The 27,936-nt window shown below is 42.3% G+C and overlaps 1 protein-coding gene across 1 annotated transcript; it reads left to right on the top strand.

The window, feature by feature from the left end:
- Positions 1–229: 229 nt before the first annotated feature.
- Positions 230–27,135, top strand: notch3 (notch receptor 3). Its single transcript, XM_063472019.1, has 33 exons — positions 230–492; positions 1,507–1,579; positions 11,314–11,456; positions 11,553–11,888; positions 12,475–12,597; positions 12,687–12,920; positions 13,001–13,156; positions 13,279–13,464; positions 14,553–14,666; positions 16,156–16,269; positions 17,211–17,444; positions 17,724–17,834; positions 17,924–18,116; positions 18,302–18,447; positions 18,673–18,906; positions 19,001–19,153; positions 19,281–19,509; positions 19,639–19,840; positions 19,948–20,104; positions 20,199–20,383; positions 20,489–20,621; positions 21,231–21,488; positions 21,600–21,712; positions 21,821–22,350; positions 22,445–22,759; positions 22,850–22,989; positions 23,074–23,296; positions 23,465–23,555; positions 23,693–23,861; positions 23,997–24,301; positions 24,430–24,577; positions 24,682–24,779; positions 24,882–27,135. The coding sequence occupies exons 1-33, from the start codon at positions 432–434 to the stop codon at positions 26,370–26,372; spliced, it is 7,398 nt and encodes a 2,465-aa protein (XP_063328089.1). The 5' UTR covers positions 230–431; the 3' UTR covers positions 26,373–27,135.
- Positions 27,136–27,936: the final 801 nt, after the last annotated feature.

Raw genomic sequence — 27,936 nt, 5'->3', positions numbered from 1 at the left:
GAAGTCCTGATCATCGTTGTACTGCTTCCAATAGCTTAGTATGTAAAAAAAAGAAAAAAAAGAAAAAAGAAATTAATGACAATAGTAACTAGAGTTGGTGTGTTGGGGGGGGGGGGGGCTGAGAGCGAAAGAGAGACAGAAGGGGAGAGAGACAGAGAGAGAGAGCGAGAGCGAAGAGGCGGAGTAATCCCAAACGCTGGGACAGATCGGGAAGCAAAACTTTTTTTCAAAAGTTTTAGGAGGTGAGAGGAGAATCATAGCAGCCGTGGCCGAGCTGCGGAGGATATTACGGGATTAGGATCTAACGCTACGTTTTCCGGCTGACTTTATGAAAAAGAACCCATCGATTTTGGAGCTTTTCATGTGAACTTAACAAAGGATGTATTTCTACTAAAAAAATTACTTCAAACGCTGGAAACTTTTCCACCGAAATGGAAGGGAATATTCCATGGATTCTTTTGTCATTTTTATTGTTTATGCATGTCTGTGAAGGTAAGTCATTTTGCACTTTTAATACCTGAGTTCACAGTTTAGATTTATACCCACCGGTAGGCTAGACTGGACTTGTCTGGACAGCCGAGCCACCGTCCAGTTCCAAATAATGAGGTTATCCTTGATTATCTAGGCTACCAGTGAGTACTAATATGTACTAATAAGTTTCTCTTTTTATCCTTTTTTGTTCGTGTATTTATTTGGTAGTTATTTGGAATTTTAGATATGATGAACGAAGTTGTTTTCTCGTCTTTCACAAAAAAATGTCGTTGTTTTTATGTGGTTTTTATGTCTATTATCGTTGTTTATAAATAGTTGTACTCACTTTGTGTTCTGCATTATAATCAAACAGAAATATACACTACCTCAAAATGATTCAATATTATTCAGGAAAGTCATGTTTGACAGATTATAGGTCAATAAGTCAAGTCAGCAGTTTAAATACCGACAATCACATTTTGGCACGACAGCGGCAACAGGTCGCGGTAGCAGATTCGGGTTAGCGCATCATGTGTAAAATAGGTGGTGTTCGTGTGATTAAACCACTCACTGCTGTATAGATAAACATAGAAATTCTAAAAATTATTTCGGAACCTGCAGGAAAGTTAGTTTAACTGTGTGGGAAAGCTCTGATGGCAAGGTGACAAAACCCAGAGTGCGCAGAAGGAATTTAGAATATTTGATTAACTTTTTTTTTTTTTGTATGTGTGGTTTAAACTTTAACTGAATACGAAAACATGTTCTCTCCTAAACAAATACTTTTTAAGCACAAACAACTCGGTACTCTAGCATGCATATCTATCAAGGAAACGCAAAAATGTATCTTCTTTTAGTGGAACAAACCCCCAGACATGTGCGGGTGTGTCTACAAGATGTAACAAGTGGCAAAGGACTGCTGTCTAGAAATCACTAGCGATCAATCAGCGAGTTTTGATTAGTTATGTAAATTAGGTTATGATGATTTGTAGATAACTACTAAAGTTGTTTTATAACATCTTTCTTTGATTTGCACAGGGTTCCGTTGCGTGGATCAACACAGGCCATGTGAAAATGGAGGGACATGCCTAGATTCACCTTTTCGATGCATGTAAGTGCAACATATTTAAAAACCTGCCGGCGCAAAGGGCGATAGCTCCCATTTGCCAGTGCTCGAAACCAACAGTTTTGTGTATAACCTGGCAGATTTCCGGTGTTTTTCTCTGTCTTAAACAAGGAGAGAAAAATGCCCCTGTTATTACCTATTGTCTAGATAATAACACCCACATAAAAGTGGTGAAAGATAGAACAAATTGATTAGACCTGCACAGATGAGCATCAACAAGTCTGGAAATGCATGGACGACACACTCATCTCTTGCACCTGTTAAGGAGCTCATTCAGTCATAAATCACAACATCTTGCTGCACATTGCCAAAGGAGCGTTTCTTTGTGTGTTTGGCTCAGTTTTTTTCACCATTAAGCTTTTATTCACTGTAGCCTCAGCTTTAGAGCAATTTCTATTTATTTAAATTCCTTAAATAGCTTTAGAAATTTTTAAATATTTTTTTTTAAACTAATTGTCTTAATGTCCTGCCTATTCCTGCAGTTTGGAGGTTTTGCATCTTTTGTCAAAGCTTTTGTTTTTCAAATGAGGAGGGTTGTGTGGGAACCTATTACAATAGTCAAGTTAAATAGTCTACAGTGTCCTGCCCTGGGGTCATTTTAAAGGAAAGAAAAAACCCTATAGTTCAGGAAAAATGCCTGAGGGGGGTCAGATGGAGGAGATACTTTTAAAACGAAACTCCTTGTTTGCCAGCTGCATCCTTCCAAAACAGTAAATGTACTCTTTTATGGGAGATGGTAGCACTTTACCCTACTGCATGGGCCTAAGTTAATCCAATATCCTGAATATCCTGATTTGTTCAAGGCAAAAGCACATCCCCACACATGTATATACTGTGTGTATGGTTGCGCATTACGTTGCACTTGTATAAAGTTCTTGTACTCCCAGTAGAAGTAATTACACATTAGTCAATGTGTAACTTAACTGCAAGTGAAACTAGTAACCACTACCCACATTTTTTCAATCATTAACTATAGCCAGGATTGTTTTTATTGGGTAAATGTATAATTTTATTTGGACAGATCTTTTTAAACTTCATTTCACGATCACATAATTTACTTCGAACTCAGAAGTAACACTTCGCTACTATGAGTCTACTATGAGTGAAAATCAACACAACACTCCCAGTGTTTGGTCTAAGTGTATTAATCTCGAGATTAAGTGTAATCACATCACAGGGATTGTGTTTGCCTTTTTTTGTTCCTCTGATCCTTTGTGTTGTGTACATGTGTGTGTTCATATGTTAGTGATGTGGGAGCGGTGAATGTGTAATTACTAAGTTGGTATAGTACCAAAAATCATTAAGAGTGACAAGGTTGAGATATTTGTTTTTTGTTATGTTTTTTTTTTTTCCAATGGAAGGCGACATCAAATGTAGAAAAAGTCCCATAATATGGGAGAGCAGTGGAGTGGAGCATGGCCACATGAGAGTGGTCAGACCAGTCCTATGAGTAGTGGAGCCACCCCACCCCTTCCCCTGGGAGGCTACAGAAACAGGAGATTCAAAATAGGAGAAAAGATCCTTTCTTCCACCAGATACCTGGCTGTAACCTGGCACCAGAACTAGAACAGGGTTTAGGAAGGCAGAGAAGAAAGGCCACAGCAATGTGAGGCCAGTGTAGAATGGAAAGAAACAAAATGCAGAGGCAGATATGTGCTTTGGCATTTGAAAGGAATTTGGAAAAACAGCAGAAAGCACTTTCATAGAAAGCAAAGCTGTTCCACAGAACAGGACACATCACTTCATGTGGAGAAGTTCACTTGCCCTTCCTTGTTGTCCAGCTACTGTGCTATTTGTTGTTCTTACAGGAAAAAAGATTCTCAAGTGACTGTAATACAGTGTCTGTGACAGGTGCCATTGTTACTGTTCCAGACACTGTTCCAAAACCAATGTATCCTCTGTCTTGTTTTTCACAGCATAGCTTCAAAGTTTGTTTCTTTATATGTCTCTGATTATAGTGGTTTCCTTCTCAGGTAACCAACTTTGTAATGCCAGTTTTAGTTGTTTCTGTCACTCAGTAAAAATCAGTCACTGTTATTAGTTTTAATAGGTTAATTGTCTGTGTGGAGCTCTAGATCTTGGTAACGACTGCCATTTTCCATTATTTCTAACTATTTGATATAATACAGTAAAATTTGATGTTGTTAAAAGTTATATTTAAAAGCATATATACAAATGGTTTAATAAAAATTTTTGGAAGACTTTTCTCTTTGATACACAATAAATATTCTTCACACTCTTACAATGCCACAGAGTTTTGAACTTGACAATGAAGGGTTCATAGTGTCACCGAAAGTGTAATTTCTAGGTGAGCAGTCAGGAAGTGTAGTTGAACAGCCTTTGGCCCCTCAGCTCCACCCTGCTTGAAGAGTGCTACAGCAGTATGGACAGAGGAAAGATAATTAGGCAGATTGAGGGGGTGTCATTCAGAGGAGATCCATCTGGAGGGATTGGACTGGGGGTAGGGAATGGGTTGAGAGAAGCTGGCTAGGAGGGAGTGAGGGTGTGGGCGGGGGGTCTGCATATAGGACAGCTGGTGGATGTTGTGATGGTAATCCAGTGAAGTCAGATCTTGACAAAGGGAAAGCATAGGGCCAGGTGCTGCCATTGAGCAGTCAGTCGCCCCCATACTGTGAGAGACAAGCTTGTGGAGGAATGAATCCGGTAGCCCACAGTCCCTCTAGCACATGTTGCCTCTCTCACAGTGCAGCAGCAACTGTGTCTGCTCTTTCTCTCACTGCATGCTCTAGCTACTCATCCTCTGTCTATCAGGGCAGAGGCAGATCACAGATTACAACCAGCTCTTTCCCCTCTGATCTGCCAAGCTGAATGGGAATAAATATGGAAGTTCTCTGCTATCGGAGACCCATGTTATAAATGGATTGCCCTTGGCTTCAGTAGCAGAGTTATCATATAAATTGGGAGTGTTTTGTTATGACCCTGTAGCAACTCCCAGACTCTTAAAGCATGATAAAGAGGGCACCTTTGACTTTGATAGGGAGAACACTGTCAAGATACTGTGGAGTTTATCTGCCTACATTGTTTCACTTTTGGCAGAATAGAAGGCAAAAATAAGGAAGTTTTTGATTTTCTCTGGATGGGTTAAACATACATAGTACATACAAGCAGATAAGAAGTACATTTTCAAAGGAACCCAATTCAATAATAAGTGGTAGCATTCTCTCATGCCAAAGCACATATTAAGTGACAGACCATAGCAAAGAAACAGATTATATTATTGGCTTAGTACACGGCACCTCAGGGCTAGTGTTTTCTTTGGTATCTTTATGGTGGATTAGAAAGGAATGCTTAGCAAGATTCCTCCTCTCCCCCTGGTGCTTTCAGGTTATTGTCTCTACCTCCCATCCATTCACCCTTCTACCCCCTTCAGGAATGCCTTAAACAGTACTGTCTGAGACTGTGCAGCGAGTATTCCAGCAGTCTCATTGAAGAATTCATAGTGATTTGGCTGATTTTTACATTTTTATGGTGCCATTTTGAAGGTAAATACTGTCTTAACTCTCATGCTGTCATGCCAGGCAGATGGAGCCATTGTCTTGCCATTTTACAGACAAATTGAAAGCACAGAAAAGTCTAATGACTCAAGAGGATAGTGTTCATATCTATGAGGAGATGAGTGCTATCTGACAAAGAGGTTACACCATTAGGGGGAACATATTGGTTTGTTGTCCCTTCTCTTCTCTGGGTCATGACTGGAGACTGGGAGCTGTGGTTCCCAGGATCCCTCAAAGGAAGTGGTGCCTTCTGACCTCCCAGCTACACACATCCTGTCTTATCAGAGAAGCTTAAGCAGCTTACTTACTCCATAATTCTCCATTTTCTGATCTTTTTCTTCATTGTGTTTAATCCCACCACTTCTCATTACATGGATACATTGCTCTACATTGCCTTATACTTTGCAACTTGGAACTTTTATCTGAGAATGTGGAAATTAAATTCATATGCACTTTCTTATGCATTGCATATAAGTAATATTTATGTGGTTTTACCCCTGAAACAACCTGTTGGAATTTGCAAATTATTCTCTTTGATGTCTATGTATGTCTGAACTGCAAGCTTATTTAGGGATAAGCCTGGATGTGAAGTTTCATTGCCTGGTTGTTTGTTCTTATCCAGGAGACAATGACTTCTGAAGAGACACTCAGGCAGGTCTGATTAGAATAACTTAAGTCTGCCAGTGAAAAATTCCCCAGTGTCTCCCTCCCTGTCAGCAGAGGAAGGGATGGGTCCATCATTAAAGGATTCAGGAAAAGGCATTCACTTTTCCACTAAGCATAATTTCCACAAACACTTTGCTTCCAGCGAGGCAGCATTTTACTAAGCCATAACCTTTTCTTAATTAAAAATACTTCCAGAGGTGTTGTGGGCTTAAACACTTTGCCACTTCATAAGAGCATTTGATTTCTGCATTGTTGCCATGTGTTGGTTTTATTGAATATTTTATTACTCGATACTTCTTTAACATCTTTAGTGCTTTTTTTGGGCAACATAAACATTTTCCTTAGCTTATCACTGACAACTTTTGACAGTGCCTCACATCAATAAGCACGTGAGAGGTTGTGCTGACCTCAGTCAATCCATGTGATATTTTGTGTGAACAATTTTAAGTGATGTTGGTGTAGTTCTATTTAATCCAAAATTAAAACAAAACACTGGATAAGTCATTGTAGTTTATCTTTGACTTTAACATTGGGATGGGGTCCTTTCAATTTCAAAGTTTTCCAAAAATCTGGTTCAGTTTAGGTGGTTGGGTGGGGTTTTGTGGTGGAGTTCAATAGAGAATGCTTTGAAAGACCTCAACCCTAGGATTCATGCACTGTGGTTTTGGGCAAATGCATTGCTATTTGAAAAATGTGAGGGTGTATTCTTTCAGACTGACACTAGAAGCTGTTTCGATAGTGTGTGAAGTAGCAAGAATTGTGAGTGAGATTTCTGCCCCCCCCCCCCCCCCCCCCCCCACTCCCACTTTTTTTTGGAAAGTGTATTAGTGAGCACTTAGCAACAGGACGTATTTATTCTCTGAGTACAGTGGATATGTGCTTTCCTCGCTGCCAAGGAAATGTCTGGTATTTCCTTGGAATTCTGGATTTATATTAATATTATTTTAATACACGACAGCCTCTACCACTGTTAAAGTATGAACTGTGATAGGACTATCAGAGTTAAGAAGGATTCAATTAGTCCTCCCAGCTTTTTAGTTGGATTAATTAACACTTTTCCTCGAGTAAGTTAAATGTCTTTCTAGTCACATGTTTAATATGCATGTTTAGGGGTGGGGGGTGGGGGGGCTCTGGAAAGTTTCTGGACTGTTCAATGCTTTCATTGTGTCTCTAGGAACAATTGTTGAAACAAACCTTGGCCTTTAGACTGTGAAACAGTCATCCTTTTGGACATGATTGTACTTAATTATGAGTCTGAATTGGTTTAGCACAGCGCTCAGAGCTACCTGCATATGTAGGAGGATCAGTCTTCTGAAGTGCCCCAACTGTCCTTATGAAACCCTGTCTCCCATCACCCCCCTTTTTTCTCACTCTAGCTCTGTCTCACCATGGGTTACTGTTGCCAGGCTACAGCCCAGGCCTGAAAGACTAGCTGTTTGGGTCACTGCCCCCCACTCCCTCCTACCCCTACCATCTTCCCCCACCCCCCAACACTTTCATTCAAAGAAGTTCTGACTACTTTAGCTCTTTTATTTGGACCACAAAACATTCCCCAACCCCCAATCTGGCTCTCTGCTGAAAAGGAGAGAGCCAAGCTGGAGAGAGCAGAGCAGAGGAGGTTGCTGGAAGGAGGGGGTGTGGAGATGGGCTCCTGTTGGCAGTGTGGTGTCAGTATGGACTCTTCATAAAAGAGAAGAGCTGGTTCCTGCTTGCTTGTGGAAAGAGGGGGAAGGGTATGAGGCGGTTGTATTAGGAAATGTTTTAAGACTTTTCCAACAGATTCATTATATGATGTCATTATACCAACTTCAAGCGTTAAAAAACGTAAGACTAGCTTTTTTCAGGCAACAGAGAATTTGAAAAGTTGTCCCAAGTCAAAGCATGATAGTTCAGTTGTTTCTCTTCCTTTCCATTTGTCTTAGAAAATGCCCCCTAAGATAAGAAGAATCCTTTATAGTTGTTGTTTTGTGGAGCATGACTGTGTGTATGAACCGTGTCAGAGATTACAGCCTCTTTGTTCACAGGTGAGCCGCCCTTTGACCTCTGGCTGAGTTGCCACTATTGTGTAGAAGAGGATGAGCTCAGGTTACCCTGCTTCAGTGACCCAGAAACCAGGAAAACTGGCATTGTGTTACACAAGTAACAAGTGACAGAACTTACATAAATCAAATGGTTTTAGTCATGAGATCATGTTACTTGATACAGAACAACTCTGCAATCAAATCACACTGACTGAATCCCATCTTGTTTTTGGATGTCTAATAATCATTTGTATTTGAAGCTCTCAATTAAACCTTTGACAAGGTTGCTATCTCTCTTTTCCTTCTTATATAAATTCCTCAGTGGATCTTCTCTTTTATGCATTCATGATACAACCGCTCCTCAGAGCCTGAGGCTGCTTGTAAGTTTTTTTTCTTTGTGTTTGGGTGTGTAGTGATTGTTGCATGTGTTTGCTTTGTTGCAGTGGTGCCTCCACATAACAGTGTTTGTTAGGTGGAACTGTTAATGCATGTATTTGTTAAGGTTGAGCATACCTTCTGAGATATTTAAAATGCCTTGTGTTTGTGACTGTGTGTGTGTGTTGGTTACAAAGTTTGTCCCATGAGCAAAGAAGCTCAATTGTTTTGGCTTAAAGTCTGGCACCGGAGCTAAATGCTAGACAACCAGAGGTACTCTGACAGATGTGGACAGATGCATGGTGTCAGTACTGCAGCTGGCAAAAACCTTCATATGCGCTGACAAGGAGAGATTACTCACTCTGCCCATCTCTCTGTTGCACCCAGAGACCTCTTCCTCATCTGCTGTACTCTCTTCCTCCAAGGTCAGATGTTGACACTCACTAAGTATGACTCAGGGGCCCATTGCACAACAGCAAACTGCACCTGCCTTTCACATCCGCCACAAATAAAGTTGGGCTCACGCAAAGGCACAGATCCTGCCCTTCTGTTCCCATGGGCAGTGGAATCCATAAGGTTATAAAGAGCCTGATAAGCAGACTTTTCATAGTGGTATGAAGTGTGAACCAGGACAAAAGTTGCATGTCTCTCACAGTCTCTATGCTGATAGCATTCTGATTTGTGTGTTATGGGAGTAGCATGTTGGCAAGGAGTCAGGTCTAGACAAAAGAATGTGTGTTTTGGCTGCTTACTTCACTGCACATTTGAAAGGGAGGACAAATAATTTATCAGGCGTTATTACTATCGTCATTTTTATAAGCCCACCCACAGATACACTTGTATACCTGTATGTTAATACATTCATAGATGAAAACACATTAATTCCAAAAAAATATTTTAATCTGTATATCAACATACACTTGGGGACACATTACTTCCTGGAGTGAGTTGTTGATTTCTTTCCACATAGAGTCATGATGGTCTTTGGAGAACAACGTCTGCTAAGTTTCTGGCTTTTTGGTTTTCATCAGCAGTCAAATATGGCTCCAGAAGAATTTGACTGTCAGTCTGCGTTGTATGTTTCAGCTCTTAAAGCAATTTTGTTCATCAGTCCTTTCAAAGACCACTTTGTTCCACATTTGTGTTTCATTTTTAGTGACACCCTAGATTCCAGACATAGTTAATTTGCCTCTAAATAAACCCAGCCAAGCCATGACAAATAGCCATGGGAACCATGGTTGGGGGGTAGGGGTGATTGGTTGGGTGTCAAGCTTGCTTGTTCATCTGTGAGGTTACTATGGCAACAAGAATAGTGCATTACGAGTGAGTACTGTGTTTTCAGAGCAAAGGAACAGGGATTACAGGAAATATGACATGACATTCTTGATGGACCAGACTACTCTTGTTTCCTCTTGATCTCCCTCTCTACCAATTGCACCTTCAAAAGACAGTCTCTCCTGTGGAGCATCCCCTCCTCACACTCTGTAGCCTGAGTGACATTATCATCACAATCAAACAGGGGACCCTCTAACATCTGACCTCTCAGCCTCATGAGAGGAGGAGGGGTTTAGGAGAAGGAAAAGTAGCTGTAGTAAATGCGCAAAATCTGTCTCTCAACATAGGCATTCAAACGGCTTCAGTTTAACTTCTCAATGAAGTCTCATGTTCTGTTGGAAGATGTCAGTTCCCTATATTCTCTTTCTAACAATTAAATTCAACATAGCACCAAACTATTACTTTAGAAATATATTTTTTACACTCGTGTGGATAGTCTTGTGTGCCTTCATGCATAGCCCGCAATTTCAATTGCTTTTGGAAAGCTGGAGAAAAAAAAACTTAAACAAAACCGAGAAACCTTAAGTTTTCTATTTTTCCACCAATCTAGACCAGCCAGAAACAAAGCATCCTTTTTCACAGAAAATCAAGATCTGGATCGGTTTCCCTGCCGCCTAATTTAAAGCAGCCTCAGCCTCATAGCCAGGAGTGAGAGCATTTTATGATTTTTTGTCTTTTTTTTTCTTAGAGTGGGACTGCACATACAAAAGTAAGAATAAAAAAATGCATTATCCTCTAAGTAAGAACAGATGAAAACCCATTTTTGATCCTGCCCAGGGTTTCTCTCCATTGAAAGAGATGACAGTGCCCGAGGGTGGGCCAGAACCCAGCTGTCACCTCACAGCCATAAGCATCAGTCTCTTTGAAGAGGGTTCCTGTCCTCAGTCAAGGGCTTCACTGTGGGTGTAGTGTTACCAGCACTCCAAACCTTGCCTGAACTCCCATAGGAGCTTCATAGAGAGCAACTGGAAACCCTGTTTTTATATTTTTCTCAGCTTCTTTGTACTGCATGTTTAGGTCAAGCTCAAACAATGTCTACACAGCTTGAATAGAGACAAGGCAACACATTTGCAGAGCAAAAGGAGATTTCAGTCCTCCACCTTTGTCTGCGCAGGATGTATTCAGGCACATTATAGGTCACCCCTCAGACTCCAGTCTTCAGGGTAGTTGCAGAATTAATATTTTGAATAAACAGATATCACCACATGTTTTAGAATACAGCCACCAAGAGGACAGTTAGTTGTTTAATTTAAACACCACAGCTGTTTCTCCTATCCTGTTAAAGAGCACTGTGTGCAGCCCTTGTTTTTCCTCATGTTAGTATTTGTTGGCAATTGTTAAATTTCCAAACTGTTTCTGGGTGTGTTCTTTTTCATATATGGGAACAGAAATAAGAACTGGGGTGTGGAAAAACTGTAGGAGTGGAGAATGTTAGCTGACACTGAGAAAATTAGGTTTTCCAACTGAAAATAATAGTGTCTGACTAATAAAGTCAATAACACACATGGCCTAACTCTGTCTTTTCATTCTATTTCTTTTCTTTTTGTGGCTCTACTAATATGTGTGCTATATATTATGAGAAAAAATATCCTAAAACAAATTCATTCCAGGGCAAGAATTATTACTCAAGGTAGCAGAGCTTTCCTAAGCGTCACTGGGTCCAGATTGCCAAACCCAGAGCATGATGAAAAACGAGCTCCAGTTGCTGTAATTCAGCAGCTTTGTGTTAACTGTTCTAGCCTGTGATTGTTGTGACCTGTTTTGACCAATAGGCCACATCCTTATGTGTATGGGCGTGTGTTTTTAGATGTCGTCCCGGATTCATTGGTCCTCTCTGTCAATACCTGGATCCATGTCTTCGATCACAATGTCAGAATGGAGCAGCGTGCAAGAGCGAGGTGCTCAATGGTGTCACACAGTACACTTGTGTGTGCCAGAGAGGGTTCAGAGGTATGTCTAAAAGAATGCATATGTACTGAAAACGTCAGATCTTATTAAGTGAATTCAAAGTATTAAATTGATTTCTGTTCACTATTTAATTCCCAGGCCAAGACTGCTCCCTCATTGATGCTTGTGCGACAAGTCCCTGTGCCAACGGAGCCCGATGTGTCAATTGGAATAACCACTATAACTGTTCCTGTCCGCCTGGCTTCCAAGGAAAGAACTGCCGCAATGACATTGACGAGTGCCGCAAGCCTGGTGTTTGCCTCAATGGTGGAATCTGCATTAACACCCATGGGTCCTTCCGCTGTCAGTGCCAGCCAGGCTACAGCGGGCGCACATGTGAGGTGTCCACCTTGCCCTGTGCACCATCTCAGTGCCTTAATGGGGGCACATGTCGACAGACCAGTGATCATTCCTATGAGTGTGCTTGCCTACCAGGTAGAATTTCTCTTTAGCAGAATAGTAGAACACACACAAACAAACAGTTGTTCCACTGCTACGGGCATCAGATTTTCCCAGCCTGATGACGTAGCTGTTAGTGCTGCTGCTGGTGTTTTATATCCTCTGTCTTATGTCAGCTTCCTGTCTGCTATTAATAGCGTCTAATGGTGGATGGATTGGTGGGAGAGTTGGAGGCAGGCGGCCTGCAACCTTCTCTGCTCTCGTCACAACAGAAGGAATTTATTTTATGGGCTTTCTGGTTTCCCACTGGGAGCTGACAGGAAATGTCTTTTGCCAGAGAGGAAGTCATTGAAACTGTGAGAGATTATAAAACAAGCAAACACAGAGGGGGGTGTTGACCTCTGAAGCAGGCAAGAGTCAGTGCTGTTGCTGACATTATGTGGGAACATGTAAACAATTAAACACCCATTGAACCCTTTTACTGTTCACCTTGCTTCTCACCTTGGGTTGTTATACAAAACATGATTTAAGATTATGAGCAGAAATGTTAGTATCTGCAAAATGGATGTGTTTGCTACTGTATCTGCGTGCTATAAGGTTTTTGTCTTTAAATTTGTTTCAGGTTTTGAAGGACACAACTGTGAGAACAATGTGGATGACTGCCCAGGTCACAAGTGCATGAATGGAGGAATATGTGTAGATGGAGTTAATACATACAACTGCCAGTGTCCACCAGAATGGACAGGTATAGCTCTTCAAATTAATTTTAAATACAGGTATAAATGTCATGTACATAAAAAATATGTTTAAACCCATATTTCACCTACCCACTAGGGCAATACTGCGCTGAGGATGTAAATGAGTGTCAAATGCAACCCAATGCATGCCATAATGGGGGTACTTGCTTCAACACCATTGGTGGCCATACTTGTGTCTGCGTCAATGGGTGGACTGGAGATGACTGCAGTGAGAACATTGATGACTGTGCAATAGCTGTTTGCTTCAATGGTGCCACCTGTCATGACCGTGTAGCATCCTTTTTCTGCGAGTGCCCAGTTGGAAAGACAGGTAAGTGGTTTTTTCTATCTACCTATTTGGCCCTTTTAATCCTGTATGATAAATTGTTGATATACGTGTTTTATCCACAGGTTTGCTATGCCACCTTGATGATGCATGTGTAAGCAACCCTTGCAATGAGGGAGCAGTGTGTGACACCAACCCTCTTAATGGCCGTGCCATTTGTACCTGTCCTGCTGGCTTTGTAGGGGGTGCCTGCAACCAGGACATGGATGAATGCTCAATTGGCAAGTCTGCTTTTTTTTTTTGCTTGTTTTTTCTTGCCAAATCCCCTGTGTATGCTGTGTTGTTGTATCTATTTTTCTTCTGAATGTGTTCCATATTGTAATCCTTTGCCTTCTACCAACAGGTGCAAACCCATGTGAGCATTTTGGAAAATGTGTGAACACAGAGGGGTCTTTCCAGTGTCAGTGTGGCCGAGGATATGCCGGCCCACGTTGTGAGATTGACATCAATGAATGCTTGTCCATGCCCTGCCAGAATGATGCCACTTGTCTTGACCGGATTGGAGAGTTCACCTGCATCTGCATGCCAGGTACAAAGACATTTTGTATGGCCACTCCATTATGATAAAGAGAAATATCACTTCTTTTTAATTTTTAATAAACTAACTATGCTTACATAAATTATTGTTGCAATTTTACATCCTGCACTCAGGTTTTAGGTGAGCTTAATTTTTAAAAAATATACTTTAAAAACAGCTTTTTGAGAATCACTTTTGACCAAAACATACTTTTGAAAACTTGTACTTCGAAAGAAACACAATATATAGTGCCACCATACTGCCAGCATAGAAGGTTATGTAATTTATTTCCCTAAACACTGGCTATATGGAGGCACCTCTCCATCCTCAGTGCACTGTACCACCAGATGGAGTATTGGTTTGGACTGAGTGATAGTTTTGACACTCTGAGACAAAAAACACAGTGAAACTCTCATGCACAGTTCTACATGCATGCTGGGGTTTGGGGAGCTATACAAATTAGAGCCGGGAGTTGGGTCTATAGGACTGGATGTGAGAGAGGGCGAGCAGTTAGGGGGAGGAGTGTGCTGTGAATACTAATGAGTGGTAGAGTGGTGGGAATGGAGTGGAACAATAGGGCCCCTCTGTGCTCCACTTTGCACCCCTCATATACACAGAGAGGGAAAGAGGCTCTTTCCCAGAGCCTGTCCCCCTCCCCCCTCCAGAGACAGGGCCTTCCTCCTCACCCTCCTCATCATCAGTCAGCCTGGCAAAGCTCATGTGGTGCTACTGATTATTTCTGATTCCACGCTAGCCTCACCACAGGAGCAAGACTCTGACTCACATTCTGTTTCACCTCAATGAAGGACCTAAAGTAAAAAGCATAACATGCATCTCCTGAATGGGACACTGAGCCAAGGAGGAGCAAAGCTCTATGGACAGTAGTGTCTGGCGATTTCAGTTCAGTGGAATTGGATGCCGTGATTTAGCAAAAGCAATTGCAAAACGATCACAAGTAAAAAGGTTCCTAAACAATACACAGAATAATGAACACACCATGTTGGCTTGAACTGACATATCCTTACTCCAAAGTGAGAAAGGTTAATCAGGATCAAAAGCAATAAAAAAGTTCTAAAAAGAAGAACACTTCTGTCTTCCAGGCTACGTGGGCACATACTGCGAGACTGATGTGGATGACTGTGAGAGTAACCCATGCGTGAATGATGGGATATGTCGGGATATGGTCAATGGCTTCACGTGCACATGCCAGCCAGGTAAGATTGTTTTGAATTGCTTTTTTTCAGACACATTGGCAACTAATAAACTGGAGGACAGATTTGAAAATATTAAATACCTTTAATCTTCTACCATGTGATTAATTTTTTGACCTATTATCGTATGCAAAAACAACTCAAGTAGTTAAGCCAGAAAGCATCTGGATACTAAAAAAATTAAAGTCTGATTGCAAACTATTGTATTTTGGGTCAAAGTCCTATGAATTATACCACTGACTCATTTCCAGCTTTCTAATGCTAACATTTTATTTTTGATATATATTTTTTTTACTTTAATTTACTTCTTATTTGGCAAGCTGATTTTTCTGGAGCACTACCGTGCTTTGCAGAGAACAGTGATAAAGGCTTGGGAGTGAGAATATGTTGGTTAACACCTGCAATACACTGACAGCATTAGTAAAAGCAGAAAGCCAAAGTTTAAATGTCCCCAGGACTAGTGGAGGGAGGGTCAGCCTCACTACTTTTGCCTGCTGGTATTTAGAGCCACCACTCATATAAAAAGCCAGGCCCAAAAGTCTGCCTATCCCCTTGCCTGAACAAAGGCACCATTGTGACCCTTCCCTCCTCTATGGAATGTAGAAGGGACAGCAGCCTCCCTCATCTTGCCCTCATGGTGGTGGTGGGGGGGCAGGGGACAGCAGTCCCACTAATGAGATTCTTTTCCAGGTTCGCAATTTACATCTGGGACAGACGTCCCCCCTCCGCCCCCCATCTAGCTATTGAGCTGGTGGAGCTGATGCAGGCAGTGAAGGGCGGAGGGGGCTGAGGGGGGGCTCCCTAAAAGAAAAAACAATCCCACCGCCTCCTCCAGCACCCCCTTTACCAGGCTAAGCATCAACACACAGACCGTCCTGACACTGTTAATCAACTGAGCAGTGTGTTACCAATGCACCAATTCACCCCTGTCTGGGCACTGTGCCCAGTGATTTCAAGCCTGCCCAGTTTCTCAGACTATTCAAGCTAGTTGTTGTTGTTATTATTATTATTATTATTATTATTATTGTTGGTGGTGTTGTTGTTTTTAGAACCTCTTTGTCAACTGTGTTAATATTAATTATATGTACGCTGTAGTTCATAATCTTTCAGTGTATATATAAGCATTTTCATACACAAAATGTGTGAAAATTTAGTTGAGCTGAAGATGGATATGTTGCTTGTCCATGCCCTTATATTCCATACCATTTGATAATAATATATTGATGTATCATTTGATTATGAGTCTCTCCTCTGAAAAATCTTCAAGGTCACAGGCTTTCTATTGCATTCTGTCAGCTCTACCCTGGTCCAAGTGCATAGATAGTTTGTCTTTAACCAGTCGAGGTCTCAGACCCTACCTTAGCCAGACATTACTAGCCAAGTCAAAGACCTCCGGCCTTCTTCGGAGAGAAGATCTGCCCTCTGACCTTAGCATGGACCCTTTCGTTGGACCTTCTCTCTGACCTTTAACCTCTGTGTTTGCATGTCCCAGGGTTTACGGGTACCATGTGTCAAATAGACATAGATGAGTGCGCCAGCACGCCTTGTCAGAATGGAGCAAAATGCTACGATCGTCCCAATGGGTTTGAGTGCCGCTGTGCTGAAGGTAAGCGCTTCATTACTTAACAATTGTTAAGCAGAAGAGCCAAAGACAAAATAGCAGATGAGCCTTAACCAGTTGTTCAGGCCTTTGTTAAGCATTCTGTGTTATGGGGAGTTTCTCTGGGTGTCTGCTGATGAAACAGACTGACTTGAGGCCCCTAATCCCCCTCTTTCCCTCGTCGGCTCTCAGGACCATGGGGTCACTGAGGACCAGCAGTTGCCAAGAAAAGAGGCTTGGTCATTACCCTGACATCTGTTCATCTTTAAACCCCCTTACAACACCTTATGCTGCATTTTTAACTTTAATTCTTTAACATTTAATAATGTTTGTGTTACAAAAGCATTCAACGTGTAAAGCTTCTCTCAAAGTCTGTATGTAAAGCTTGACTGTAGCTATATGTTGATATTTAATATGCTTGTTTGGACCTGTGCTTACTGAGGAGCATGGTCATTGTTTCAGTGGCCAGCTGCTTGGTGTTCCTTGTGTTTTTGGGCCCCTTCTGTTGAGTGAAGTGGCCCTGTTTGACGTGGTGCAGTCTATTGTTCCCTCCAACTCTGAGAACAATAGCAAGACTGGGAGGCCTGTGTAGGGCCCTTCTTTAGTGCTTTGCCCATCTCAGCATTGCTCTAAACACATGCCACACACACCAAGTTTCTTGTCTGTTACACAGACACCGTTGATATGGAAACCACAGTGGTCAAAAGCCCAACTGTAGAAGCTTTTATGAAAAAGCAAGCATACAAAACATGGAAAAAAGAGAGAGAAAGTTAAACAAAAACCTTTATGCTAAAGAGAAAGAGGAACATTTAACATTCGCGCACACACTCACACACACACATATATATGTATATATATATATAGAAGCACTTCTTATTCTTAATTCTTAATGTACTTTTTAATTCAGAATATTAATTTATTCTTAATGAATTTTTTTTCCTCTATAGGTTATGAGGGCACACTTTGTGAAAGTAACATCAACAACTGTCAGCCCGACCCATGTCACCATGGTACCTGCATCGATGGCATTGCCAGCTACACCTGTAACTGTGAACCTGGTTACACAGGGTATCGCTGTGAGAATCAATTAAATGAGTGCCACAGCAACCCTTGTCAGAATGGGGGCAAGTGTATGGACCAGGTCAACAAGTACATCTGCCAGTGCCAACATGGAACCTCGGGTAAGAGAAAAATCCCGCAACATAACACGTACTTGTACTTTGTTAACTCAAGCCATTGATTTATTCCCTTTATTAATGCCATTGCATAACAATAATGCGATTTTGATTGATTGATTGATTGATTGATTGATTGATTGATTGATTGATTGATTGATCATACTTTATTCATCCCGAGGGAAATTGGGTTAGGGTTAGGGCTGCCAGCCGTGCTAGCGCCACGCATTGTTAAAATTGTTAAAATGTCTACAGTCTTAATATAAAAGCTCTTTTTGCACCCAGGTACAAACTGCGAGATAAACTTTGATGACTGTGCCAGCAACCCATGTGACTATGGCATCTGCAAAGATGGCATTAACCGCTATGACTGTGTTTGCAAACCTGGCTTCACTGGTAAGGTCTTATGAAAATAACAGTGTGAATAAATCTTCACTGAAAATGTTGACAAAGAACTCTAATTATGTATAACATTTCTCCTGCAGGTCCCAAATGTAATGTGGAAATAGATGAGTGTGCATCTAGCCCCTGCAGGAATGGAGGAAAATGTATAGATGAAGAGAATGGATTTCACTGCCTGTGTCCTGATGGCTTTAAGCCTCCTTACTGCTACTCTCAGGTGGATGAGTGTGGCAGCAGCCCATGCGTGCATGGCTCGTGCAGGGACGACATTAATGGGTATATACATTTAACAGCTTTTTTAAACTTTAAAGTGATTCAGATGGGCACATACGAAACATAATCTTGAAATGGGCTCCATCCAAGACTGTGGTTAATCCTATAACTTATACATCAGGTCAATGTTATTTCATTCTTACAAACTGAACGTTTTTGGCTTATTAACTGTTCTCTGGTATTTCCAGTTACCGCTGTGACTGTGAGCCGGGATGGGTGGGAAAGAACTGTGACCTGGACAGGAACGACTGTCTGCCAAGTCCCTGCCAGAATGCTGGCACATGCATTGATCAACTCAATGGTTTCACCTGCAAGTGTCGCCAAGGCTTCAGAGGTGAGAGGGCATCAAAGTAGCCAAACACACCATCAACCTTGAAATGTTCAGTAGAAAGAGCAGAATACACATGTATAGCACATGCAGCAGAGAAGAAATAGCTAAACATATCTGATGTCCTCCATGAATTTTCATCTTAGGCTATGGCAATTGTCTACCTCCCCCTAGTGGTACATAAAAATACGCTAATCCATACATATATTCTTCTCCTTTGTCCTTTGACAGGTAACCTCTGCCAGGTGAACATCAATGAATGTGAGTCCAGTCCCTGTCTGAACAAGGGCACTTGTGTAGATGGCGTGGCAAGTTTCACTTGCCTGTGTGAGCTTCCTTACAGTGGACCCACTTGTGCTGAAGTCCTTACTCCTTGCTCTCCTAATCCCTGTGCCAATCATGCTGCCTGCATCCACACACCAGATTACATGGGTTATCAATGCAAATGCCCACCAGGGTGGCAAGGTTCGCAAATTTTGTATTCAGTCATCTCAGTGCTTAGCATAGATAGTCTAATTGGAAGCTTACAGCTATATCTTGTGAAACTCTTCCTTTACAGGTCAGTTGTGTAACAGAGATTTGAATGAATGTATCTCAAACCCCTGCAAAAACCGTGGGACTTGCGCTAACACGCTCGGAGGGTTTGTGTGCTCTTGCAGAGCAGGATATACTGGGCTAACCTGTGAAACAGACATCAATGACTGTTCACCTAGTGAGTTGCTGTTTACACTTACAGTTATCATATAATTATTAAATGACTGTTACTAATAAATAAAATGCCAAATTCATGTGCAGGTACTATATTTGCCCAAAGCTGTTTTCTTCTCTCTTGCTTTTAGATCCCTGCCTAAGTGGAGGTTCCTGTACAGATGGTGTGAACTTCTTCCACTGTAGCTGTCTGCCAGGCTTTACAGGGTCTCATTGTTCTGTAGAGATCAATGAATGCCAAAGCTCCCCTTGCAAAAATGGAGGCACTTGCACAGATTATGTTAACTCCTACACCTGCACCTGTATGCCTGGGTTTACTGGCATCCACTGCGAAACAAACATCCCTGATTGTACTGAAAGGTGTGTATCTGGAGCTATATCATGTACTCAAAAAAATAATCTAGTATATACAATACAACATAAAGTAAATATATAATTAATTTTTAGGTAAAATGAAGTATAAGCTTAAATTTTCACACATGTCCACAGCTCTTGCTTTAATGGGGGGACATGCACGGATAAAATCAATGGATATTCCTGTACTTGTCGCTCTGGCTTCACCGGGTCCCACTGCCAGTATGAAGTCAATGAGTGTGACTCCCAGCCCTGCCTCAATGGAGGCATTTGTCAGGATGCCCTGGAGTCATTCCGTTGCTCTTGCCCCAAGGGCTATACTGGCAACCGTTGTCAGGTACAAATATTTAAACGCACCCCTGAAATTTCATGTTTAGGACTTTAATCGTCATACACAAATAAAAGAAATAAATTCTAAATTCAGTCTCTCTCTTCCTTACATAGACGCCAGTTGATTGGTGCAGGCGCGCATCTCCATGTCATAATGGAGGACGCTGTCGTCAAAAGGATGCCTCATTCATCTGTGAATGTACTGATGGCTGGTCTGGCCGTTACTGTGACATCCCTAGAGTCTCCTGTGAAGCAGCTGCTCGCCAAAGAGGTATTGTAATGTTGGGTACAATTTGATGTAACCTCTGTCTGCGTTTGTGACTAAGTTACTGATGTAAACTTTGCTCACAAATCTATGTTATTAGGGCTCCAGACGGATGAACTATGCCATCATGGTGGTCACTGTGTTAATACCGGGAATACTCACTATTGCAAATGTCCTACTGACTACACTGGAAGCTATTGCGAAAATCAAGTGGATCATTGTGAAGACAAACCTTGTCGCAATGGCGCCACCTGCAGGGGATATGTGGGAGGATACCAGTGTGACGTAAGTTGCTTTGTTTTAGCATGTTCTTTTCCTTTTAATTGTCAGATTTCAAAACAGTCAGGGTTTCTTTTTTGCTTTCAAAAATTAATTAGTGTGTCTTTACAGTGTATGCCAGGTTATACCGGAAAGGACTGCGAGATAGAAATCAACGAGTGCCAGTCTCATCCCTGCCAGAATGGAGGGACTTGCATTGATTTGGTGGGACACTATATCTGCTCCTGTCCCCCTGGCACCCTGGGTATGTAAGCACATATAAAACAAAACCCTATGCTTACTGGTGAATACTTTGGTGGGAGATTTCTTTTCTTATGTATTGATCACTTTGGTAATAGTAACATCACTTTCTCACTTAGTAGTATGCATGTAGAATGTTATCACAAGTGGGCCTCATGTTTATTGCACCTTCACAGAGGGCCTATTGTAAAGTAGAAGATATCCAAGCGCTGCATGTGAAGGGGTTGTAATTTTCCTTATCTTGGGAAGCAGATTTGGGATTTAAATCTCTAGATAGCAGCTGAGTACATAGCAAAGTCGTAGTTAGAGGGAAGGTTTTAAAGGATGAACTGAAGGTATAGACTCACATGATGTATTGAGGAATTTTCTTTGTCTGTGATTTTGGTCAAGTCATATAAGACATGAGCGAACCACGCCCATCTGCTTAGGTGTTTGACTGGAACGTGTTTCTCCATATTGCAATATGTTATTAAACCCACTTCAAATAATGCTCACCGGTGTTTGCAGTTTATTTTAAAAACTTCCACGACAATACACTTACATAACCATACATGACAACAAAATAAATATCTCATGTATACGAAGAGTTTATAATTACCCTGTCCTTTTAAAGGTGTTCTCTGTGAGATCAACGAAGATGACTGTGCTCCACACCCGAGGCTACGCAATGCTCCTCCCAAGTGCCTGAACAATGGCACCTGTGTGGACAGAGTAGGTGGATATCGCTGCAACTGTCCCCCTGGTTTCACAGGAGAAAGATGTGAAGGAGACATAAATGAGTGTCTCTCTCAGCCCTGCATTTCTTCCAACAGTCTTGATTGCATACAGTTGCCCAATGACTACCAATGTGTCTGCAAGCCCGGCTTCACAGGTTAGACAGCTATGAACAATTCCCATTCTCCATGAACCTCCATCATGCTTTTTTTTTGTTGTTGTTGTTTTTGACCAAATGTAAAACTTTACTATCTGCCTTGTTTTTTAGGTCGGAGGTGTCAGAGCAGGTTCAGTGTGTGTGAGTCTCAGCCTTGTCAGAATGGAGGAGCCTGTTCAATAACTAGCAGCTCTTCTCAGGGATACACCTGCACATGCCAACTTGTAAGTGTAAATATGAAAACCTTGTAATTTGGCCTCCTAGTTTTTAAATTACAGCATTCTTGATTTAAAGGTTCATATACCCACCTCCAAAAATTGTGTCTCTCTTAGGGTTATGCAGGGCCTAATTGTGAAAGAAGCATGTCCTGTCGGGAGCTATCCTGCTACAACAGAGGTAGCTGTTCACTTACCCCAAGAGGGGCTCGTTGCACATGTCTACCAGGTTATGGTGGACCCCAGTGTCAGCATCGCAGCAATGAAGGGTGCTCAGCCACGCCCTGCCGCAATGGAGGGCTATGCACTGAAGAGACCAGCTTCCCATTTTTCAATTGTCAGTGTCTCAGTGGATGGAAGGGCAAACGATGTGAGCACCGCAGCAGAACCACTGACCCTCCAGTCCCCTCATGCCCTCTGGCAGACTGTGATGCCAAAGCTAAAGATGGTTTTTGTGACAAACAATGTAATTTATTGCCTTGTCACTGGGACGGCGGTGACTGCTCTCTAGCGACGAACCCCTGGGCTAAATGTGGAGACCCACACTGCTGGCGTGTCTTCAACAATAGCCAGTGTGACGAGTCCTGTAACAACGCTGACTGTCTGTATGACAACTTTGACTGCAAAACTAAGGAGAAAGTTTGCAAGTGAGTTTACATTTTCTGTTTAAAGGATACTTGCCAGTATTTACAGAACTGAGAAAGTTTAACGTGCTTAATCTTCTCTTTATATCATCTCCAGTCCAATATATGAAGCCTATTGCATTGACCACTATGCTGATGGAAAATGTGACCAGGGCTGCAACACAGAAGAGTGTGGTTGGGATGGCCTGGACTGTGCAACGAAAGTTACAGAAAGACTTGCTGAGGACGTCTTGGTTTTGGTTGTTCTAATGCCTCCAGAGGAGCTTCTTCGCACCGGGACAGTTTTTCTGCAGAAATTAAGTGCTATCCTACGCACTTCAGTCCGTTTCATGCTAGACAGCAATGGAAAAGCTATGATCCAACCCTACACCCGCGAAAGCGCACGCATGAAGCGGGAGCTGGAAGTCATTGGGTCAGTCAGGCATACAGTAAAATAAAAGCCAAAGCCTTTCCTGTAGATTGTACATTGCACTAAACTCTTGCTTCTCTGCTGTTTCTGTAGCTCGATAGTCTATGTAGAAATAGACAACCGCTTATGCACGGAGGACTGCTTCCCTACAGCTTACAGTGCTGCAGATTACCTTGGAGCTCTGTCAGCAGTAGAAGGGCTCCAGTTCCCCTACCCCCTCAAAGAAGTCCGTGGTGAGTAGGGATACTTATTATGCACAAATGAACTACAACTAATAAGTTACAAATGTGTAATTATGTCTTTCCTTCTCCCCACAGGTGAAAAAATCATTGACCCCATTGTTGAACCCCCCTTCTATCTGATGGTGGTGGGGATAGCTTCTGTTTTTCTTTTAGTCATCCTTATCATAGGTATGCTCATTGCTCGCAGAAAAAGAGAGCACAGCACCCTGTGGTTCCCTGAAGGCTTCTTCCTCAAGAAGGAGCCCAGCAGCAACAAAAACCGCAGAGAACCTGTGGGCCAGGATGCTCTGGGAATGAAGTAAGTTATGATAAGTGCCTTGAGGCAAGTATTGTTGTATTTTGGGAGTATATAATAAAAATTGAATTGAGTTGAGTTGAATTGAATTGAATTGAATTGAAGTGCTTTCATTTTTTTAATTAAATATTTACCCCTCTTGGATTTACATTGTTATTCATCTGCCAACAGACACATGCCAAAAACTGTGGAAGAATCTCTCCTCGGAGATCATAGTGACCAGTGGATAGATACAGACTGCCCAGAACCAAAAAGGCTCAAGGTCAGTTTTGCAAGTGTTTTGCAGTTTACATAAACAGAAGCACAAGAGTGTGTATGTGTGTCTGTGTGTGTATGTTTTTAAGCCACTTGCATTTAAAAAAAATTCTCTTTTTTTTTTATCTTTTCCTGTAATTTCAGGTTGAGGAGCCAAGTATGCTTTCAGACGCTGAAGATACAGTGGACTGCAGACAGTGGACACAGCATCACCTTGCAGCTGCAGATATCCGTGTGCCTCCCACCATGCCCCTCACTCCACCCCAAGGAGAATTTGAAAGTGACTGCATGGATGTTAATGTCCGAGGCCCAGGTTGGTAGTGATATCAAGTAAAGTTTTAAAATTGAAACTGTCATTTGCAAATAACTTTTATACTTTCCTCTTACAGTATAATTCAGCAACCAAATAGACATAAACTCATGCACGCCTGTTTTCATCTCCTAACAGATGGTTTTACACCTCTGATGCTGGCATCATTCTGTGGAGGTGGCTTAGAGTCTGAGGTAGCAGACGAGGAGGAGAATGAAGAGTGTTCTGCCAACATCATCTCTGACCTAATCTACCAGGGTGCATCCCTTGCAGCCCAAACAGACCGCACTGGTGAGACAGCCCTTCACCTGGCTGCTCGCTACGCACGTGCTGATGCTGCCAAGAGGCTGCTGGATGCTGGAGCAGATGCCAATGCTCAGGACAACACGGGACGCACCCCACTACATGCTGCTGTAGCTGCAGATGCACAGGGTGTCTTCCAGGTAATCAACACATACTGGTTATTTGATATGCTACATTGGAATGTGATTGGAATACTGTAGCACATTTCTTGCACATTTAAATTGTTTATAAATCAAAATTTAAAATTTAATCTGTCACACCCTTCTAGATTCTGATCAGAAACCGAGCCACGGATCTTGACTCACGTATGTACGACGGATCAACAGCACTAATCCTGGCTGCACGGCTGGCAGTAGAGGGCATGGTGGAGGAGCTCATCACGTGCCATGCAGATGTTAATGCAGTTGATGAGTTGGGTAAGTATGTGCCATTTATCACACATGTCCTAATGCATGCATTCCTAATTCATTTATTATACTGAAATCATTTCTCTTTATTTGAATTGTTTGTTGTGTCTTAGGTAAATCTGCCTTGCATTGGGCTGCTGCCGTCAACAATGTGGATGCCACTATTGCCTTGCTCAAGAATGGTGCAAACAAAGATATGCAAGATCTTAAGGTATGTCATTCATCTATATTGTTTTTAACACACTTTTTCACAACTGCACCTTTATACGTGTTTTTATCTAACAAACTCTGTTAATTTTATTTCTGTTTTCAGGAGGAAACCCCACTGTTTCTTGCAGCCCGTGAGGGCAGCTGTCAGGCTGTGAAGGTGTTGCTGGCTCACTTTGCAAACAGAGAAATCACAGACCATATGGACAGGCTGCCAAGAGACATTGCACAAGAGCGTATGCATCATGACATTGTACAGCTTCTTGATGAATATAACACGGTGAGGAGCCCCCAGGGCCATGGGGGAGCAGGTCACCACCTCACTGGGGGACACACCTTGTCTCCTCTTATGTGCCCTCCCAGCGCTTTTCTACCTAATCTGAAGAACACCCCACAGGGTAAGAAAAACCGTCGGCCTGGGGCCAAAGGTTCTAGCCTGGGAGGCCAGCATGCCGCTAGCCTGAAGGAGTCAGTGAAGGCCCGCAATAAGAAGCTAACCCTGGATATGCAGAGTGCCTTACTGGAGAGCTCAGTTACTCTGTCCCCAGTTGACTCACTGGACTCACCTCATGGGGGAGCTAGCAATGCCGGCTACATCACCAACCCCACGTCTCCAGTCGCCATGCAGTCACCAGGGCTTTTCCACCCGTCAGTGTCTGTCCCAAACACACCGATGGTACATGGCAGCATGTTAGAGGGAGGTGGCCCCTTTGCAGTGTCTCTAGCCCAACTCAATGATCTAGGAGGTGGAGGAATGTCCTTGCAGGGACGTGTCTCTATGACGTCAGATATCAACCATGGCTATGTGCTGAATTCAAGCCAGATGGGGCTAAATATGGGCATGGTCAGTCCTGTCAGCGTGCCCTTTGATTGGCACAATCGCATGCCCCCTTCATCCCAATGTGGTCAACAGGTAGTGAATATTGTGCAGAGCAGCCAGGCAGGCATGCACCCCCAGAGTCCAGCCATGCAGCAACAGGGCATGCTGATGCACCAACAGCAGATCTACCGTAATCCCATGCTGCAGCCAACACCTGTTACCGCCACACCCACTATAAGCCCTGTAAAGCTGCCTTCGATTGCTGAGCAACAGCAGCAGCAACAGCAGCAACCACAGCAACAGCTCATGAATCACAACATTACCAACCAGCAAAGCATGGCTTCCGCCCCACCAACACCCCAGACATCACAGGCCCCACCAGCCTTCTTCCAGCAGCAGCAGATGCCTCAGCAGTCCTCCCAGCCACAGCCTCCTGCTCAGGTCCCCCAGGCAGCCACATCAGCAGCTCAGCCAGCTCAGGCGCTCCCCTCCCAGCCTAGTGGTAGCATGGCAGGAAAGGAGGATTACCCTACCCCTCCCTCCCAGCACAGCTATTCATCCACAATGGATGCCACACCCAAGCATTACCCTCGTTTGCCCAGTGAGCACCCTTACCTGACACCGTCTCCAGAGTCTCCTGAGCACTGGTCCAGTCCTTCTCCTCACTGCGTCTCCGATTGGTCGGATTCCACACCCAGCCCAGCAGTTGCTGTCCCTGCCCAGACCCAAATTACTCAAATTCCAGAGGCCAATGGCAAGATGCAAGTTTTTGCATGAAGATCATATAGCCTCTGCTTGAAAATGGACCAAGGGTAAAAGAATTTGAGGACTGGCTCTTGGGTCTGTCTGTGTTTTTATGTGTCAGCCTGTTTCCAAGATTTTCATTGGATTTGGATTGACTGCTTATCACGAGGATTGTCTGCTGGTCGATTTTGCAGAGAAAAAAAGTAAAGGGATATGTGTTGTCTGAAAAAAACAGCAGACAATTTAATGAAGTAATTCTGTCACAGATGGACTTGTTTTTTATTATAAAAAAAAGTATATGAAGAAAACCAAGTCTTTCATTTCAAAGACTTGGGACATTCCTAAAAACTAACAAACATTTAAAAGTAGATAAGAGGAAAAGTGAAATGCTGAAGGGAATTCATTTATTTTTATTTATTGTTTTTATCTATCTAAACTACTTTTTAGTTATTTTTCTCTGTCCTAGCTTCTCATATAAAGTGTCACCCCAAGATTAAAAACAGATTGAAATGAAAAAAAAAAAGCATTTCAAGAATTGCCCTGCAATTGTGATATCTTCAGCTGATTTATGGTTTTCCATATTAGTATTATGAACAAGAATGTAGATAAGTGTCTCTAAAGCACTTCAAACGACCAGCCCAATAGGGCAAGTGTGGGTCCGGTACAAAATGATTAAAATGGATATTTATAATATATGGGTGGCATTTAATCCATGGTAATTTTCTTTATCATCTTTCAAAATGAGGTCAGCAGAGTAAAGTTTTAGTTAATGCTTCCATTTGTAGCTTCTTACTGACACTGAAGTATATGTACGGCCAGTTGTACTGCCAACCTTGATAGCTTCAGTTTTAAGGCATGTTTATATTCACTTTAAAAGAAATATGTTTCAAACAGAACTGTTTTGCCTATAAAATCAGCCGCTCACTGCCGTTATGTTTTACTTTGCTTTATATTCTGTATATTTTTTTAAACACCATTTCAGATATGCTAAGCTTTGCTTGTATCAGCTGCTATTTTTTTTAGTCTTCCCTGCAAAACATTCCTCCATGTTGCTAGTCTTATTGAGTCTGGATTCTGCACCACTCAGTGGGATCCAGCACAGAACAGAACACAGACTAGCAGAATTTGTTAAGCTTGTGATGTCCCTGATCAGACTAAATGGACTATTTGCAGCAGTTAAGATCTCGGTGGCACTCTCACCTTGTCTACGGTGATGTAGTGGTCAGCATGAAGGCGTGGCTACTGGGCTGTAACTGCTTATGCCCTGTCACTCCTCAGGGAGGTGTTTTATGGCATGCAGTGGGATAGTGCCCCTGCATCTACAGTAGTATCAGTCCAGGGGCTATGTGGTTGCATCTTAAGATGAATGTTAAAATAGACCCAAGGAAAAAAACACTACCATGTAGTGTTGTTCCCTATAACTTTTTTTGCTAAATTCTGAGATGACACTGTCATTTAGCTAACCGAGAGTTGACCAAGTCTTTTATTTCATTGTGACATCCTTAACATTTTGTGGGCATTTCAACATAAAGTCAGATAATAATAGTAGAATTTTACGAAAGTAAGTTTCGCATGTTTATTTTGTGACAACATGAAC

The sequence above is a fragment of the Pelmatolapia mariae genome, linkage group LG4 (genome assembly GCF_036321145.2).
Source record: "Pelmatolapia mariae isolate MD_Pm_ZW linkage group LG4, Pm_UMD_F_2, whole genome shotgun sequence".
NCBI classification, from domain to species: Eukaryota; Metazoa; Chordata; class Actinopteri; order Cichliformes; family Cichlidae; genus Pelmatolapia; species Pelmatolapia mariae.
The sequence above is the reverse complement of the archived record's forward strand: the minus strand, read 5'-3'. Positions and strand labels throughout refer to the sequence as shown.

Bases quoted from the DNA above. Each gene is read 5' to 3' on its own strand.
- notch3 (XM_063472019.1), top strand. From the start codon at position 432: ATGGAAGGGAATATTCCATGGATTCTTTTGTCATTTTTATTGTTTATG. The intron at 21,489-21,599 runs GTTAGACAGCTA...CTTGTTTTTTAG, and splicing joins CTGCAAGCCCGGCTTCACAG to GTCGGAGGTGTCAGAGCAGG. The intron at 23,556-23,692 runs GTCAGTTTTGCA...CTGTAATTTCAG, and splicing joins CAGAACCAAAAAGGCTCAAG to GTTGAGGAGCCAAGTATGCT.